Below are 16994 nucleotides of genomic sequence, written 5' to 3' on the forward strand. Positions count from 1 at the left end.
TGGCGGATCCAAATTTGAAATTTTTGGTTCAAATGACGAGTGATTCTTACAGAACGCTTTCTTCTTCTTTAAGCGCTCAAAGTGCTTTATACATCCTGCTTCATTCACCTGTGGTTGTCACTGTGTACAGAGGTCAAGAGAGAGGTACAACAGTGCCTATATGTGTCTGTGTTTGGTTTGGAGCTGCATTTTAACCAGTACCTTATATAAAGTATTACACCTTAGCAGCTCCTTTACCTGTAATGTTTTGGTAGTTGCTCAATTGTTAATAGGTGGTGTAAGAGTCTCTGTGAACTCGAAATATTATAAAACATATAAAAGTAAATGTTTTTTATTTCATAACAAAAACAAAAACATGTCATTCCTATTAAAATACGAAAAAAGATTTCATTTTATTTGAGGTAAATAGCACTGAGGTGAAAACTCCAAATAAATGGCTACATCCACAGTAATGCGTTTTTGTTGGAAAATGAAAACGTTATCTCGTTTTCTCTCAGTTTTGGCCTCCTGTCCACACTGAGACGGCGTTTTGGCTCAAGGAAAACGCAGCATTTTGAAAACGCTCTCGAAAACAAATACATTTGAAAACAGAGCTTTCGTGTCATAGTGTGGACAGCGAAAACGCAGACTTTCGAAAACAATGACACATGTTAGTCCTGTGATGCAGTCGTGACCAATTAAACCAAGATAGCAGAGGGCATTATACAGCAGTTGTTTTGATTGCTCTCAATTTTGACAGCCCTATTACAGCTTAACATCAGTTTGTACATGCGCCAGATAGCTTTTCTTTAAATTCTTTAATTCTCAATCGCTTTTGCAACTTTGTACTTCTGTGTTACTCGCAGCAACAACTCCACCTCATTGTTAGTCCATTTAAAAAACTCAGTGCTTTTCCTCGACATTTTGCGTTTCATGCATGCACAGTACTGGAACGCAAGTGTTTTCAGCTGTTTCAATGTGGATGCACAACTCTGTGAAAACGACCGAAAATGATAGTGTGGACGCAGAGCATTTTTAGACGAAAACACCGTTGTCAAATCTATCCGGGCTAGTGTGGACGTAGCCTTATTTATATTTGAATAATGACACAAAAATAGTCAGAATTACATCTAATTACCCCTGTACCAGTTTATTTGCCATGGATTACTTTGTTCAGTTAATTGTTAAAAACAAAAACAAAAATCACATTTATCAACACACACGCACAAACACAGTGTTAACTGTAACATGAATCCAGGAACTGTGTAGTATTGTATAGTGTGGTATTTGGTCACAGTCCGATCATACAAATTTGAGGACGAGCTTCTTTCTGAGAGTGTATTTGGGCTCCGGCATTTGTTTGTAGGATAAAAAATCTCCTTTGCTGACCTCCCTGTTCACACGTGTCAGGACAGTGAGGATATCATCCATCTCCTTACTGCAAGGACAACATGTGAAACAAAATGATACATTTTGGTTAGTTGGAAAATTTTAACAAAACACCCAGCTCATGTCAACACCATGTCTGAAAGCACCAAAAGCAGGCAGACAGAAATGTACAAAGATTTGATGCATTTGATTTGTCTTCCCTGATGACAAAAAAAGGTTAAAACTGTGCTTTTTGAATGAAAGCTCAAGGTCTTAACCTCACTCACATAATCATTGTGTGAAAATTAATTGAGGCGTTCTACAGAGGCAAAACTACTAAATCTGTGTCTCTGTCCATAATTCTATGGACCTAACTGTATATAATAGAGTTCATATATATAAACAAAAAATCTACTTTGTAGGAAACTAATGCACTATAACCTTCCCATATAACAGTGATGTGGTCTGCCATAAAGAAACTAATCATTTTAACTCACCTTTCGGCTGCTATTTCCAGCTGCCTGCACAGCTCCTGGATGTAGATAGATCCTGTGAGTGTGTTTCGAAATGACTTGAACTCCTCCACTGTGGCCATGCCCATCAGAAAGTCTGCTGATGCAGGCAAAGCCTCGTCAGGGTTTGAGGCATCAGCTTGCAGTGTTTCTTTGTTCTGCTTCTCGTCCTCTCCGGGCCCCAAGCTGCTGGGACGGTATCCTTTCTGGTATCCATCACCTTGACAGGCTTGAATGAAGAAGAGTTTGGGCTTCCCTCCCAAGGTTCGGGCTCTTCCACTTGTAAAGGGGTGTGTCAGCTCTTTCAGGAGCACCCTTTCCCCATCAGTGCCAAAGACACACCCCTTTTCTCCGTGTGAAAGCACGCACACCACCTTAAATCAGAGGTAGATATATTTTTTATTATTTATACTAACAATACTGCTGACATTGTCGATGTAGCTGCTGTTACAATCACAGAGACATGCACTACATGGTGACATTTCAGAACTTTGCTGATCCCAGCTAAGACCTTTTTGAGAGGACAGATACTGCATATCTGCACAGTAAATGTGAAACAATAGCTTAAAAAAACAAACAAACAAACTTAAATGTAATATTGATAGGTTAGCTTTATATTGATTAGCTAGTTTTAGCGTCAGAGCTTACAGCTTGTATTCTGTATGGCCGTGGTGCCAATCTTCTCAGATAACTCTTAGTTCAAACAAAATTTAAAAATAAGCGTAAATATATAAAATGTATGAAGTACAACAAATCCGAAAAGCTGTGACTACGCACCAAGGCATCATGATTCGTGAAATTATTCTTTTTGACAAGATCATTTATTTCTTTTTTCATCCCCTCTGCAGTCAGGTTGTTGTATATCTTCATTTGAAAACCTAAGCGAGTGAACACTTTTGTCAGAGCTTCTGTGTCAGACAGAAAAGAAGCAAAAGAAGCATTATAAGTAGATTACATGGTCATGGCATACGTATATATGCATTAATTGGTACAGGGCTCGGTAGCTTCCAGATAAAACAGTCATACATAAATCAGGTTATGTGACTTTTTTAAAGGAAATGTACCTGCATCTTTGTGAGTTCCTCTTCGATCAGTCAGATGTGTTCCTGTGAAGATCTCATTGTTGAAGACCACGCACCAACCACGTGGTTTATGAGTCAGTGTGTAGTATTCTGACTACAGGACACAAACACAGCAAACAGGCCAATTATAAATGTTACTGATGTGACAAAAGAATGAATGAAAGCATGAGAGCCTGTGAATGGATTACCTGATCAGGAAGAGAGGTGGGATTTGTTTCTAGTTGTGCATCAGTTTTAATACTATCTCTTCGATCTAAAAAACATTACGACAATGTAAACTTTTATATCAATCATGAGTATGATAAATTTTTTTTTTAAAAAAACCCATAAGTGTGACAACAGAAGGTTTAACAAATAATAATCACAAATACATTTTAATAGAGACACTTACAGTTGGGCTGAGTTTCAGTTATAGACAGTGGCTCATGGGTACTCTGTGGGAATAAAACAAAGCAGTCAGCAAACTGACAAACTGCAACATTAACTGCTCAGAAACACACATTCACAGACACACATATACCTCAATGTCCATGCTGACGTCAAGAGATAATGTGAACTGCTGCTGCGGCTGACGGGCCCCTGTAACGATCACAATCATTCGATGGTGTTACCAACATGTACAATTTCCACATGTATGTATGTGTACATGTGCTGATATATGGAAGTGGTTCCTATACTTTGTCTGTATTTCTCTAAAGTAATTGCCAGTAGTTGATCACACTCTTGCAGTGCTTCATGTAGCAAGCTAACATCTGTCTCTGATAGTAAATCAGCTTTTTCCATTTCTGCAAACACGTCCAGCGGTGTCTGGAATGAAAAGAGAGAAAGTTTTTAGTTCACAGAGGCTGTTTGTGGGACAGTCATCATCTCTGGTGCCATCAAATCCACAACTCTGTTTATATTTGCATCAAATGCAAAGCAAAGAAAATAATACTTGGTGGAGAATTTAATTGAATTTAATGAAAATACAAAACAGTGAGATTTCGTATTATAGAAATTCAACCAAAAGGATATACATTATTATTTACTAAGGCTGCCACAAACGATTATTTTGATAGTCGACTATTCACCGATTATTTTTGCAATTAGTTGACTAATCAGATCGTGCATCCATTGTACGTAAAACGTACAGCTTATTGCACCAGCATGTGTCTGCTCTTATATAACTATCAGTAGCTTACAGCTTTAAGTGTTTAAGGTATGTGCTAACTAAAAATAAAGACAAGATGATAGTTTATTAAACTTTGAATGAAATTTGCAGATTGTTTCGGTGAAGTTTAACAAACTCAGCCGTCTGCTCCTTGCTATCTAAAATATAACAGGACACCGGAATATATTCTCGAGCATCTCACACTTCTGATAATCAGTTGTCTGCTTGACATTTATTCAGCTGTGTGAAAACTATAACTTAATCTCAGCCAAACCGATTTACTAAGGAACAAATCTGAAAAAAGCCAAACAATAAAATTTTTAAGTTATCTAAGTGACTTATATATCATGTTTAACCTGAGTAGCGAAAGACCGCGGGGATTTGAAAACGATGTGCTGGGAGTCTGGTGTTTTATGCCGGCTCTAGTGAGCCTTGAACCCCGGCTAGCGAGCTGCTGGGTAACAGTCGTCTCCAAAAAAAGTCGGGGCATTTTTACAAATATGTGATGTCCAGTGTTCCCTCTAAGCTGAGCATGTGAGTCACTCTCCGCACACAGAACATCTGCGCTGTGTACAAAAAAAAATCCAGCCTGAATTGAAATTAAAGTAAATACATGTATTTTTTTTTAATTTCACTGATTTTCTTTGCGCAGAGACTGTGTCAGCAGTGTGCGATTGCTCACACGCTCAGCTTAGAGGGAACAATAATTGATAAACTGAACAGATATTTGAAGTTTACACAGCTACATTCTCGCCTGAAAATATGTTAAAAGTTTATTTTGTGACCCAGAGAGAGTAATGAGAGTAATATTAAAACTAAGCAGCTGCCGCCATTGTTGGAAACTGGAATTGGCTGAGCTGCGCTATGAATTCTGGGATAGGTTGGGCCACTAAGAAATACACCTGACCCATTCTTCAAATCTGGGGAAAAGGAGGACGCATTTGGAGGAGTCTTAGAATTCTGAAAGCCTTCGTCCCGTCACTGTAACGTTATTTCTCTACAAATCCGGCCTCCGAAGGATGCAGCCCCTAAATTTGGACACAGCTATGAAACCGGACACGGCTTCTTCTTCTTCTTCTTCGGGGTTTAACGGCAGCGGGCATCTTTGTACATGAGGTGCTGCCACTAGGGGTGGGTGGTATAAACGGTATACAGTAGAAACGATATAAATTTGGCCAACGGTAGAGATTGTGACTAGTGATGGGATTTCCAGCTCTTTTGAGAGAACCGGCTCTTTCGGCTCAGCTCACTAAAAAGAGCCGGCTCTTTTGGCTCCGAACCGGCTCTTCAGGTTGTTTTATTGCTTTAATTATTTTATTATTAACAACAATATAAAATTATGCACAAAAGGAATTACTAATGTAAAAAAAGTGGTTTTATTTATATATGTTTATTAGGGGTGCAACGATACACAAAATTCACGGATCAGTTCGGTTCGATACTTTGGTGTCACGGTTCGATATTTTTTCGATACAAAAAAATTTTCACGCTTTTTTAATTTGTCATTTATTAAAATTATAAATATATATTTTAACTCAAAAGTACAGTTTTTAAATGTAATGTTGCTGAAACGACAAAGTAATAAAAAAATAAATATCTGATCGAGAAATCGCTCATCTTTGGAAAAGAGAGTTTATTACAGAGAAATGGCTCTTTCCAAAATAAAAGCTATACTATACGCTTCTTCTGGGGTATATTCTCAGCAGCATATTAAACATATCAGGTCCCCATAAGGAGAATCATGTGCTAACGGCTGTCTAAATGACTCGGGTAAAGTTTGTAGCATGCGTGCTTGTTGTTTTTGTCTGCTTCCACTTGTCTTTGCACTAGGATGATGTCGGAGTAAATGTGCAGTCATATTCATTGTGTTCCCACTAGTGCTGTCAGCGTTAATCTGAAATGACGTTAACGCCACAACACGGCAAATCTCCGTTAACGAGCTACCGCGGATCGCCCCGTGTGTGGGGCTGGACGGCGTCAACACGTTAACGAGCAAACTGCGCTAACGCAGTAGTTCCCACCCATGTAATTGAGCATTGCGTGGCACATCCGACATACTGTTTTACTTTTGTCCATGACGCGCTTACCTTCAGGGTCATACTTCACATGAAGACCAAAATAGTTCCAAAGGCCAGATCTGAGTGAGGGTGGGGGAGGTTCAATTTGCCATGTTGCAACGAGCTTAGCTTCTGTCTTGCTAGCTTGCGCTGCGCTCAGTGGATCTGTGCTCGACAGTGCAGCCTAGGCGGAGTAGTCGAACGCAGATCCACTGAGCTCTCAACACAGACAGCATCGTCAGAAGAAAAGTTGATAAAATAAATTAAAAATTTTGTATTGTTCGATACACATGCATACCGAACTGAAAGCACTGTATCGAACGGTTCAATATCGATACGAGTATCGTTGCACCCCTAATGTTTATATATAAATATATACAGTGGCCCCTAGAGATAAAGCACGTACAAACTCCAAAAAGCACATACAAACTCCAAAACACATTTCTAGCTTTAACTGAACTTCCAAAACAGAGCTACCAAGATCACTTAAATTACACAATTGAAAGCATATGTGTATGGTTTGTGTATTTATACACAAGCACTCATATATATATTCAAATAATTTAAAAAATGTTCATTTACCTGTTACTACCACACACCAAATCCGGTCGTTGGTACTTCCTGGCTTGTGTAGCCACTAGGTAACAAAAGCTCAACACTGCGCCTAGCATCCTGGAGCACTTCTGTTGTGTTTTGTACATGCTTCGGAGTTTTTACGTGCTTCGGAGTTTGTACGTGCTTTGTCTCTAGCGGCTACCGTAAATATACTTATACTATTTACATTTCAACTTTTAACTATTTAAATTTTCAGCTTTTTCCTTTTAAACAAATTTAAAGTGAAACAACACAAACCACTGCAAACTACAACACAATTAAATATAAATTAAAATATGAAAGCAAAAAGAAGATGCATATTCTCTGTCATATGGGCCTGCATGAATAAACTTTCTGAATCCTTTATCATCCGCAACTGAAAATAGTTGTGGATGATCACTATACCTTTCTAATGTGACGTTGTTGTCCCTGGCTCTCTTTCTCTCTCTTTCCCGCCCGCTCTGTTCCTGTGCTACTGCCAGTGTAACTACCGCCCCTCCCCCCTCTTCCCAGCGCAAAGCAGAAGGCTTGCGTGCGAAGTGAAGCGGAAAAAAAGTGCGAGAGAGAGGGTGAGAGAAAGGAAAAAAAAACCTCACGGCTCCCAATAAGGAGCCGGCTTGCATCGTTCACTTCAAAGATCCAGCTCTAAGAGCCGTTTCGTTCGCGACCGACACATCACTAAATTTTGTCTATACCGCGCAGCTTGATGGTTTCATCAAGCTGCGCCTGTTTTGGTCGAAAGCACTGCAGCGGCTGCAAACAACATCATCTGCAAATTATGCCGGGCGACAGTAACAGCAAAGAGACAAAGCACTTTTGGAATATGGGGAAAGCCAAAAACTACGCTTCCTCTACTTCCGTACCATCGATTCATTAATGCTGAAATCTCTCGTAGCTGCTCTATTCTCATGTTGTTGCAATATATTAATGACTAACCTCGTATTGTGGATGGATTATCTCAGTTGTTCCCCTGACTGAAGTTTGGTCCGTTTATAGCATCCTGCCATGCAAATGCATTTGTCCCTAACCACCAGAAACACTCACATTAACTTTTATCGAGTGGAAAAAAGTTAACATATATCCTTCATCTTCACTGTGCTAATGTTATGCTACTGTAGCTGTTTTGTTAGCAATCACGTAGCACATCATTGTATACCAGCTAGTCCAACTTCAGTAACTCTATAAAAGCCACTGCTGCTTAGTTTCCTGTCTTCATTTATGCTGAAAGTGATAGTAGAGCTGTACGCTTGAATTTTTCAGAAATCTCTCAGTCAGAACATGGTATATCATGCTTAGGTGGAAACTAGCGAGCTAACTTCCTGCTAACGTCTAACTCCGTTAAATTTAATAAATTCTGTTTTTATGGATGCCTGGATGTTAAACTTAAATAACCAACTAAAATTGTTACACCTGGTAAAGCAGCAATGCTGATCATTTTATTAAAGATGAAAGAATTTAGACAGTTTTTAACTCTCAGTGACGCTGCAGTGTTCGTTTGACTTTGGGACCTGACCCAGATTACTCTGCAAGGCTCCTGACTACGGTAGCTGTAATGCTCCAACAATCCATCAAGCGGTGCGTCTTCCCAAAGTCGTACTAAAACATTTTTGACAGATTTATATAAAATCAGTTTAGGGTCAGTAAGCACAACCAGAATTCATACATAAGGCACACTGTCGATTTTTGAGAAAATTAAAGGATTTTAAGTGTGCCTTATAGTGTGTAAAATACATTATACAGAAGAAAAGAATATATATCGCGATATATATCATTACCGCACATGCTTGAAATTATACCGTGACATGGATTTTACGCTATATCGCCCAGCCCTAGCTGCCACCTTCTGCTTCAGTCAGTTTTTACACTCTTAAATCCTACTACTTATTCCTGCGTCTTTCTGGATCTTATAAAGCTTCAAACGACGCTTCAACTATTAAATTTGTCATCGACGATTTTGATAGTCGACGTAATCGTGACTAGTCAACTAATTGTGGCAGCCCTATTATTTACAAATAATCTATGCTGAATTCAGAAGGTTACTTGTGGGAATCCACAAGGTTCAGTGCTCAGACCTAAACTGTTCAAATGGTATGTATATAAATTTATATTGCTCTGGGGAAAAGAGAGAAGCAGTGTTTCAATACAGTTTAAAGGGAATTGAATAAATTATCACTAACCTATAGCAAAATAAAGAAGAAGGATAATTATATAATAACAGGATACTTTGTATCCTGTTATTATATATGACAAATGACAGTTAAACAAAAGATGTGTATATAGATGGAAAATGACACCAAATTATGTCTGAAAGCTAATTTAAACAAAATAAAATATCTTCAATACTAAAAATTATTGTTCCTTGTTAGTTCCACATAGTAAGGATGTCAAACTCATTTTAATTTTAAGTGGGCCTGACCAGTGAAACACACCTTTCCATCAGTGAAAAGACATTTAACTACTTTCAACATCATATCTCAATTTTTCATCATGACATAGAAGTGCTGCTGTGGTAATCTTTCACCATGACTGTTTGGCTTTAAATTCTAAGAAATAAATGTGTCAATTTTCAGAGAATATTCTGGTAGCTCGTTGCCCTGACTGGCCTGTAAATAGGGAACAAAAAATGTGCTATTTTGTGTGGACACACACACACAAAAAAATCCAAAATCTTCTATATTTAATATAAAAAAACAAAACAGGAACTTTTCTGGGGGGGGGGGGGTGTTCATAATTTCATTAATGTGGTATGATAGGTGAGCTGAAAAATATATTGAATTATAGTTAAAAATAATTTAGGTCTAGCTTCACATTTTCTAAAGCTGCCCAATGGGCAGGATTGGACTCTTTTCTCAGACTGATTTTGGACCTCAGGCCTCATGTTTGACACCCCTGTACAACATCATAACAGTTAGAGGGACATCGTGTGTTTGCTGATATATTCATTTCAGCATTTATATATAAAAAAATAGACAGGAGAAACACCCTTCACAATAAAACGATTGCTGATGTTGTATAGTTCATTCAGCAGAAGGTACTCTAGTTCTATGTTAGTTACACACATGTTGTAAAAGCTGCAAACACAACAACCAGCTGATCCAAGCAAAGTTGGGCAGAGTGTAAACAAGTAATCCATGACCTCTTATGACAATAAAAAAAACATAAATCTGATAATATTTTAGTAAGGACTGGAAATAACTACATTTAATAAATGGTATGGAGATCTGTTTATGTTTCATGTGTCTGGAAAGAAATCCGCATTGGTTGCACTCTACTGCATGCAAAAATAAACAAATCCAGTTTTCCTGCTTTTACTTTTTCTCTTTAGAAGAAAACTCTTGAGAATCGATTAGTTTAAGCCAACTAACAGACTTTCAGTAAACTGCATGCTTTTATGATATCACTGATCTCAACTTTGCACTGATGATGTACAAAGCACAAAATAATAAACTGTATTCAGAGGCTGGTAGTTTCCACTTGAACTTCAGTGTGTGAAAAGCTGCTGTAAACAGCACTCACTGTCTATTTGACAGAACATTTCATTTATGTTGAAGGTAAAATTACCAGTTAACTTCTTTTATTAAATACAGGAAGTGTGTTCTTTACTGTGCCGTGCATATAGAATGAAAGGAAAAGTCGTTATATGATGATCACAGTGAAAACAATTTAAATGTCAACTGTACAGCTAGCCTTTGATGTTCAGTAAAAAGCTTCTCACTCAAAAGCAGAAATGGAAAGGTGGATTGGTGTGTTCTCACCTTGGACAATTCTATTTGTCTCCTGCCCAGCTTGTTAGTCAGTAGAAACTTCAGCTTTTCAAAGTTCTCTGTAGTGAAGTCATTGTATATAGAATACAGGGTCTTCCTAATGGTCAGAGAAAAACTTTTGATATATTACTATTCCTATGTTCCATGCTGTACTATTAAGATAAAAACCGAAAGCTTTTACCTGTAGTCGGAGAGGACAGGACTAGCATCTGTTTCTTCTGGCGGTCTGCTGTCTGTCTCCAAGACCCTGAGTAGATCTGCTCGATGGATGGTATAGAGCAGCTGCCTGAGGAAGGCATCATTTTGCAGCAGACCTTTTTCCTCTAATCTCAAGAACAAGTCCTTCGCATCCTTAATCTGTAGGGGGGAAAAAAACACTCTTGAACATGAACATCCCTAGGGCATCATACTGTCAACATGTCATTTAAAACATTTTTCCACAAACATGCTAACAAAACAAGTGTAAACACATTACAAAATATGCAGTGCTCACGTTCTCCAGGCGTCTCCTGGTGACTACATCACGGCATAAGAAGCAAAGGTCTGCCACTTCAGAAGAGTCTAGGCCCTCATCTATGTGGGACAAAGTCAGCCTGTCCATCACGGCCTGGTCCTCAGCTTACAGCGATCTGCAGCTTAACAGAAACAGAAAACAAGTGTGCATGTTTTGATGGAGCAAAAACTGAAGTATTCAAAAACTTTATAAGTTGCAAACAAGCAGCTTTAAATTAATGACTAAAGATCATGGCTAGAATGTTAAAATAATGACAACAATAATAATAATACCACACCATACACGATAAGATGCCATTACTGCCCTACGTAGAAGCACCGCTATACTGCATGTTTTTACAGGGAAACACAGTAAGATGACTACATCTGTTCATAGAGAACTTTGTCTTCCATCACTGACCTTTCAACAGCGAACTGTTATCTTGTTCATTATCAAATGGCACAGAGCTTTGGATGTTAAGCCACATCATATCTGACCATCCAAACAAACAAACAAACACCTACAACATTTAAATGTTATTTAAAACTTCCTATGAAAGCCTGGTTTTAAAATATGTATTTGTATGTCAGGTTATACGTGACGCGCCGCCCTTCAGTCCTTCACTGTTTACCTTTATTTCACGTTATTTTGGCCTGTCAATACTCTAGTACTTACTAAGTTATAGTAATCCTGTGTAGTCCCATCAAAACACATCTACGTAATACGACAGGGTGACGTCACTAACTCTACCCCCCCCCCCCCCCCCCGCCATCGCCAGTTTTGTTTCTCTTGACAAAAACGAACATTAAAAAGTTTAAAGTCCACGTTACATAACGTAGCCCACAGTTTACGCTAACAGTTTACATCAGGTGAATTAAATTACGACACTGAGACTTACCGCCGTTGTCTCTCGCTGTTAGCTTACAACTCCTTATCGAAAAAGGCGCCTCTTGTTAAATGCGAGGAAAATAACCCTTTAAACAAATGAAAAAAAAACTTTTTGGGAGTGGAAAAAAAATGCTGAAATATGTTTCAGTGGTTTTTCTTTCCCTTTTCTGTTAGAGTCGCAAGTTCTCTTTCGTTCTTTCGCAAGGCGCCGCACAGAACTGGGTGTGACGTCGCCTGTATGGGAAGTTGTTGAAGTTGAGTGTCGGATGCTGGGTAAAAAATATTTTAAAATAAAAGCCACATTCACACATAAACTATAGCGTCCATGAGCTGACCAAGAAATTTTTCGCTTCGCACTTGGCTAAAAGAGTGCAATAATCTCAACTACAGCACATACTGGTACGTCTTTCATAATAAAACCCGTTTGTTTAGCTTTGTAGACCTTTATTTTGAAAACTCACGTGCTTTTTTTTTTTTTTTTTTAATTATGTGTCGCCAGGGGGCTTTGCCCAAACGTGTACAAGAAGCCCAAACTACTGAAACTGAAACTGAAAAAAACCCCTTTACTTTCTTACTGGAAAGATCACAAAGTCTGAGGTTTAAACGTTTGTGTTCCTCTCCACCAAATGTTCACAGATACAACTAATAATCAGTGACTCGGAATAAAAAACAAAAGCACTTTCTAAATGACAGTGAAGCTTATTCTCATGAACAAACATATATGAAGCTTGTAAAGAGACAGTTTGTGAGCATGTGATAATGTGACTAGAGGGACTGGGCTTCCTGGTCTGCGTCTGCAGGATGACGAGAGGCAAAAGTGGTGAAGTACTCTCTGGCAAACAGGAAGACGTCGTCTGGTTTTCTCAACAACAGCAACTGTAGGAAGTCAGATATTAGTGCTCGAATCTCTGGATGCTGTCTCAAGTATGAGGAGTGGTCGGCCTTTAGCTCTTCCTGCCAAAACAAGACATAAACACACATTCATTTTCTGCTCAGATGGTCAGTAGAGTAATAGGAGTCTAGTATTAATCTCCTGTTGCACATGACCGGCTACCTTTCTGTCCAGGAACTTAGAACGCATCTGCATGTCTTCCTCCCACACAAGGGGGATCTTCTTGAAATCTACTGTAAAATTACAAATACACAAATATCACTGAATAATTCACTGGAATCATACCTCTTATGTGTGAATATGTGTGTAGGGGATGTGTGTAACCTTTTTCTGCCTTTGATGGCAACTCTAGAAGTCTCATGGTGACCGGTGACCCCACCTGAACTCTGGTCACCAGATGCCTGATCAGAGAATATAACGAGTCAAATTGAAAGCAGTAGTGTAACACATAACAGCAATAATAGCACTTACTTGTTATTCAGAAACCGCTTGAGTTAAACCAGAAAGTCCTCATGTACCACCAATATTCTTTTGCATACAAAAATCAGATGTGTCCTATTCCGTAGGTATATCTACACTTTATGGGAACCTTTCCCTCAAAATGATCATTTTTAGAAACTGAATAGTTCCTAAGATGTCAAGGACACAAAGCAATTAACTATTCTACTATAGCTACTGTTATAGTTTGGGCCCACAATGAAGAAGCATCAATGGCTCCATTAGCAGTGGTTAATATTTTTGGCTAACATGTGAAAGATCTCTGGTTTAAGACCAGGAGGTGACATAAATCACAAGCAGGGTTGTGCCAGGAAGGATGCCAAATCAAACATGTGGGAAATAGTAGAGATTCTTCTTTTATTTAACCCTTTCCCTGTCTCATCCACACCTCTCTTACCTCACTTACTGTCTGAGTTTTCTTATCACTGGTTGGCTCCTTTGTTCCATACCTGAACTTACCTGGCACAGAGTATATAATGACTGCACTCCCTTCCACTCACTGTGTTTGCTTCTGGACTCGGAGCAGCTATGGTGAGTTAGCTTAATTTACTTCTTTATCATTAAGTCAGTGACTTGAAATCTAACCTTGTTTGGTCTTTGTAAGAGATTGTCACACATGGACTAGCAATCTTTTGTGTGATTTAAACTACCTTTATCTACAAGTTAAATAAACCCAACCACTGGGGAATCACTGATGGTTCATTCATACTGGCCATGCTGATAACGGTCCTCTCCTTTTAACCTCCTAACTAACAGATCCCTTGTGATTAAGGGAAGGATTCAATAAGTAGTGCTATTGTGTGATTAAAATGCTTTGTTGTTTAGTCTACATTAGTGACCTCCTATCAGCAGTAGGTAATATAAACATGAAACTCAATAGCATACAGTGGGCAGCTGTAGTCTGTCTGATGCACAGAGGAAGGCAGTAACACAGTCCAACTAGTGTAGGATGATGGAGAGGTACAGATATTGAGCTTACCCATCATCCAGGAAGTAGCACTGCCAGGTACTGGGGCTGCCCTCCATGGCCTGAATAATCCTCTCTACCCCAAATACATCCAGGACCTCAGCCCCGACCTCTAGCTGCCTCTGACCCAGCTCTCTCTGAGCACAAAAGAGACCACAATCAGAGCTCAGTACTCAAACAAGTCACTGATGGACCAGGATGTCTTATACAGGTGTAAAGACTTACAAAGGAGGTGTAAATGATGTGTAATCCTGGGTCTAAGGAGACAAACGTCATGTTTTCTGGCATCTTCCTCCTTAGAGCGATCAGGCGCATCAGCAGCAAGCTGGAGCCCTCAGTTACCAGCCCTCTCAGGACAGACATGGGATAGGACATGCTCTCCTCTGTCACCTCCTGTACACACATGCACACACACACACACACACAAATGACAACATGCAGTAAATGCGCAACAGTAAGTAAGGATTTTGTAAATACTGGACTAACTCTTGCAAAGAGAGCATAGAAGTTGCTCTGAATGACTGTGGTACTGTTTCATTAATATATTAGTGAGTTGACCCATAAAGCAGTGGTTATCTGACCTCTCCCACAGTCGTAACCTTATGGATCACCATCTGCCCGTCACGCTGCACCATGTGACACCTTTTGTCCACACTGTGGCCCTCAAGCTGAGGAGAGAAGTATGGAAGCACATCAAAGGTGCAATATTTCCACTTAATGCATCTGCTGAGCTGAGTGAATGTAAACGGAAAGGATTCAGCGACTCACCTTGATATATTCATGGTGATCTTCCTCCAGCACCTCCAGGTCAGTCGTTAGGTAGGCTTAAACAGAGTAAAGGGTATGAAGAGAAATACTAACAACAGGAAACAGCAAAGATCAGTTTGTCCTAGCATCCTTTGCCTGCTCTTACCTGTCACTGCTGTCCCACAGGGGCAGTCATCAATGGCTCCTTGGCTCTGAGCATGAAGCATCATGCATGGCTGCTCTCTCCGGACAAACTCCACCGTCACACTGAACTCCCCCAGCTCTCTCCCCTCCTCTGATACAGTCATCAGCGAGTCTGCAAACACACATATCTGCAGCTCGGCAGGCTCTGAGAACAGAAGATAAAGCCAAAGTGGGCAGATTCAAATATCTGTAATGATCTCACGGTTTGGTTTTTTTTTTTTTTTTTTGGGGGGGGGGGGTTGCTTTTCAGGTAGTTTTGGACTCAGCTGTTTCCTACCGACCATATTAGCCTAAATTGGATGCGAACTCACCAATGCCGGACATGAACGTGACAGCTTCGTCAGAGGCTTCCAGCTCCTGTCGGTGTTCAGGTCCTTCAGTCCCCGCTGAAAAACCCACAGCAGTCTGTTCACCCAGCGTGGCTTCCATCTTTAAAACAGCCTGAAAAGTGTGTGGGAGCAACTTCACAGGACACTCGTCTGCTGCGACAGGCAGTCTGTCTGGGTCATTTTATGCAAAGCAGTCTTATCCCACACTTTTCCCTCGTAGCTTTTTTCTGCTACGGAAGGGAAGCTGACGACCAATCTCTGTTGGCATGGCAACGACGCTGCAGTACCGTAAAGCTCGTTGTATGTGTGCATCGTAGGCTGACTATGCAACATATGTTGCATTCGCTAATAAAAAAAAGAACACTGATTTACTATTCCTCCTAAAACACAGCAATTTATTTTTGTGAATCAGTTTACTTATTTAAGTCTGAGATCTTTACATCAAGCAAAAAATTATGCAATACAATATATAACAGTGAATTCAGATCATAATTCTGATTGCAAAAGCTACTAGACAGAACGATCTTAAAAACAAAAGTCCTACTGTACTGTCAGGAGGACATCCTGGGCCACATTTGACCGCGGTCAAGTGAGCCCTCACTTGCGAAGTCACAGTCAAGCTAGCCGCCCCGTCAGCCGCACCTAAAATGTGGTTGCACTACTCTTACGCATATTACGGTATGGATGCCGACTGGCTTAGAAACGCAGTCTGTTGTGTCCTGACACTATTTAACTTCACAATCCACTCCGTTTTGGTTCATCTCGCCTTTTCTCCCTGTGATCCACAGCCAAGATTACTGTACGAATCAGAGAAAATTAACAATAAAATTTGCCCAATATACAGTACTGTACTTTTAATATCTTCATCTTTGACCTCAGATTACAGGAAAACTGTAAGAGGTGCCGCAGAAATTCCACTGGATTCTGACTCTAGGCAACCCCCACTCTTCACCCTGTCATCCACAGACAAATTTACTGTACGGTTTCTGAGATTGCTGTGTTAACAGAGTATGACAGAGGCTAAGAAAATATACTGCCTAAAATATTATCAAATTTAAACAAGAAATTACAAAATTTCCACATTTGCTGTCATTGCCGTGTGTTCAGTAGAGCATTATTTAGTCATAAAAAATACATATCATTGAAATATCATCAGTAAAAGAAATACTCTCACTATGTAAGACATGTTAGCAAATTCAGTTAATAAATATTGTATCAAATCTATACAGATGTAGGCATAATGCAAAGCATGTTTGTTTCTTATGGCTTACAAATGTGTTTGCCTTTAACATAATTTACATTTCATTTATACAGTTTCACAGACGAAACAATAAAATAAGTTTCCTGAACTGTTCTTCATGGCCAAGATTTTGAATCCTTTTGAGGGTGATGCATTATCCATGAAGGTGGGCAATTTGTTCATTGATCTCTGACCCTCGCTGACTCTGACGCCTCCTAATTCTACTTCCA

General features: G+C 39.5%; 2 protein-coding genes across 6 annotated transcripts; both read right to left on the reverse strand.

Annotated features, from left to right (window-relative positions):
- Window positions 1-382: 382 nt before the first annotated feature.
- Window positions 383-12114, reverse strand: LOC134616629 (caspase-8-like). 4 transcript variants are annotated; one of them, XM_063461549.1, is made up of 12 exons: window positions 11898-12114; window positions 11000-11135; window positions 10688-10863; window positions 10498-10603; window positions 3619-3748; window positions 3462-3520; window positions 3333-3375; window positions 3130-3194; window positions 2924-3035; window positions 2637-2767; window positions 1845-2233; window positions 383-1417 (listed from the first exon to the last, which is right to left on the reverse strand). In XM_063461549.1, exons 2-12 carry the CDS (start codon window positions 11105-11107, stop codon window positions 1282-1284), a joined length of 1455 nt encoding a protein of 484 aa, XP_063317619.1. In that variant the 5' UTR covers window positions 11108-11135; window positions 11898-12114; the 3' UTR covers window positions 383-1281. The 4 variants fall into 4 exon arrangements, with proteins under 4 accessions (XP_063317619.1, XP_063317621.1, XP_063317620.1 ...); XM_063461551.1 differs by having other exon boundaries at window positions 2637-2737; window positions 11000-11141; XM_063461550.1 differs by having other exon boundaries at window positions 2637-2764; window positions 11000-11141.
- A 220-nt stretch (window positions 12115-12334) lies between these two features.
- On the reverse strand, window positions 12335-15752 carry catip (ciliogenesis associated TTC17 interacting protein). Of its 2 annotated transcripts, none has more exons than XM_063462299.1 (9): window positions 15507-15752; window positions 15158-15340; window positions 15013-15068; window positions 14826-14912; window positions 14470-14637; window positions 14257-14381; window positions 13104-13180; window positions 12942-13009; window positions 12335-12841 (listed from the first exon to the last, which is right to left on the reverse strand). In XM_063462299.1, the coding sequence occupies exons 1-9, from the start codon at window positions 15622-15624 to the stop codon at window positions 12653-12655; spliced, it is 1071 nt and encodes a 356-aa protein (XP_063318369.1). In that variant the 5' UTR covers window positions 15625-15752; the 3' UTR covers window positions 12335-12652. The 2 variants fall into 2 exon arrangements, with proteins under 2 accessions (XP_063318369.1, XP_063318368.1); XM_063462298.1 differs by having other exon boundaries at window positions 12942-13012.
- Window positions 15753-16994: the final 1242 nt, after the last annotated feature.

The sequence above is a fragment of the Pelmatolapia mariae genome, linkage group LG18 (genome assembly GCF_036321145.2).
Source record: "Pelmatolapia mariae isolate MD_Pm_ZW linkage group LG18, Pm_UMD_F_2, whole genome shotgun sequence".
Lineage (NCBI taxonomy): Eukaryota > Metazoa > Chordata > Actinopteri > Cichliformes > Cichlidae > Pelmatolapia > Pelmatolapia mariae.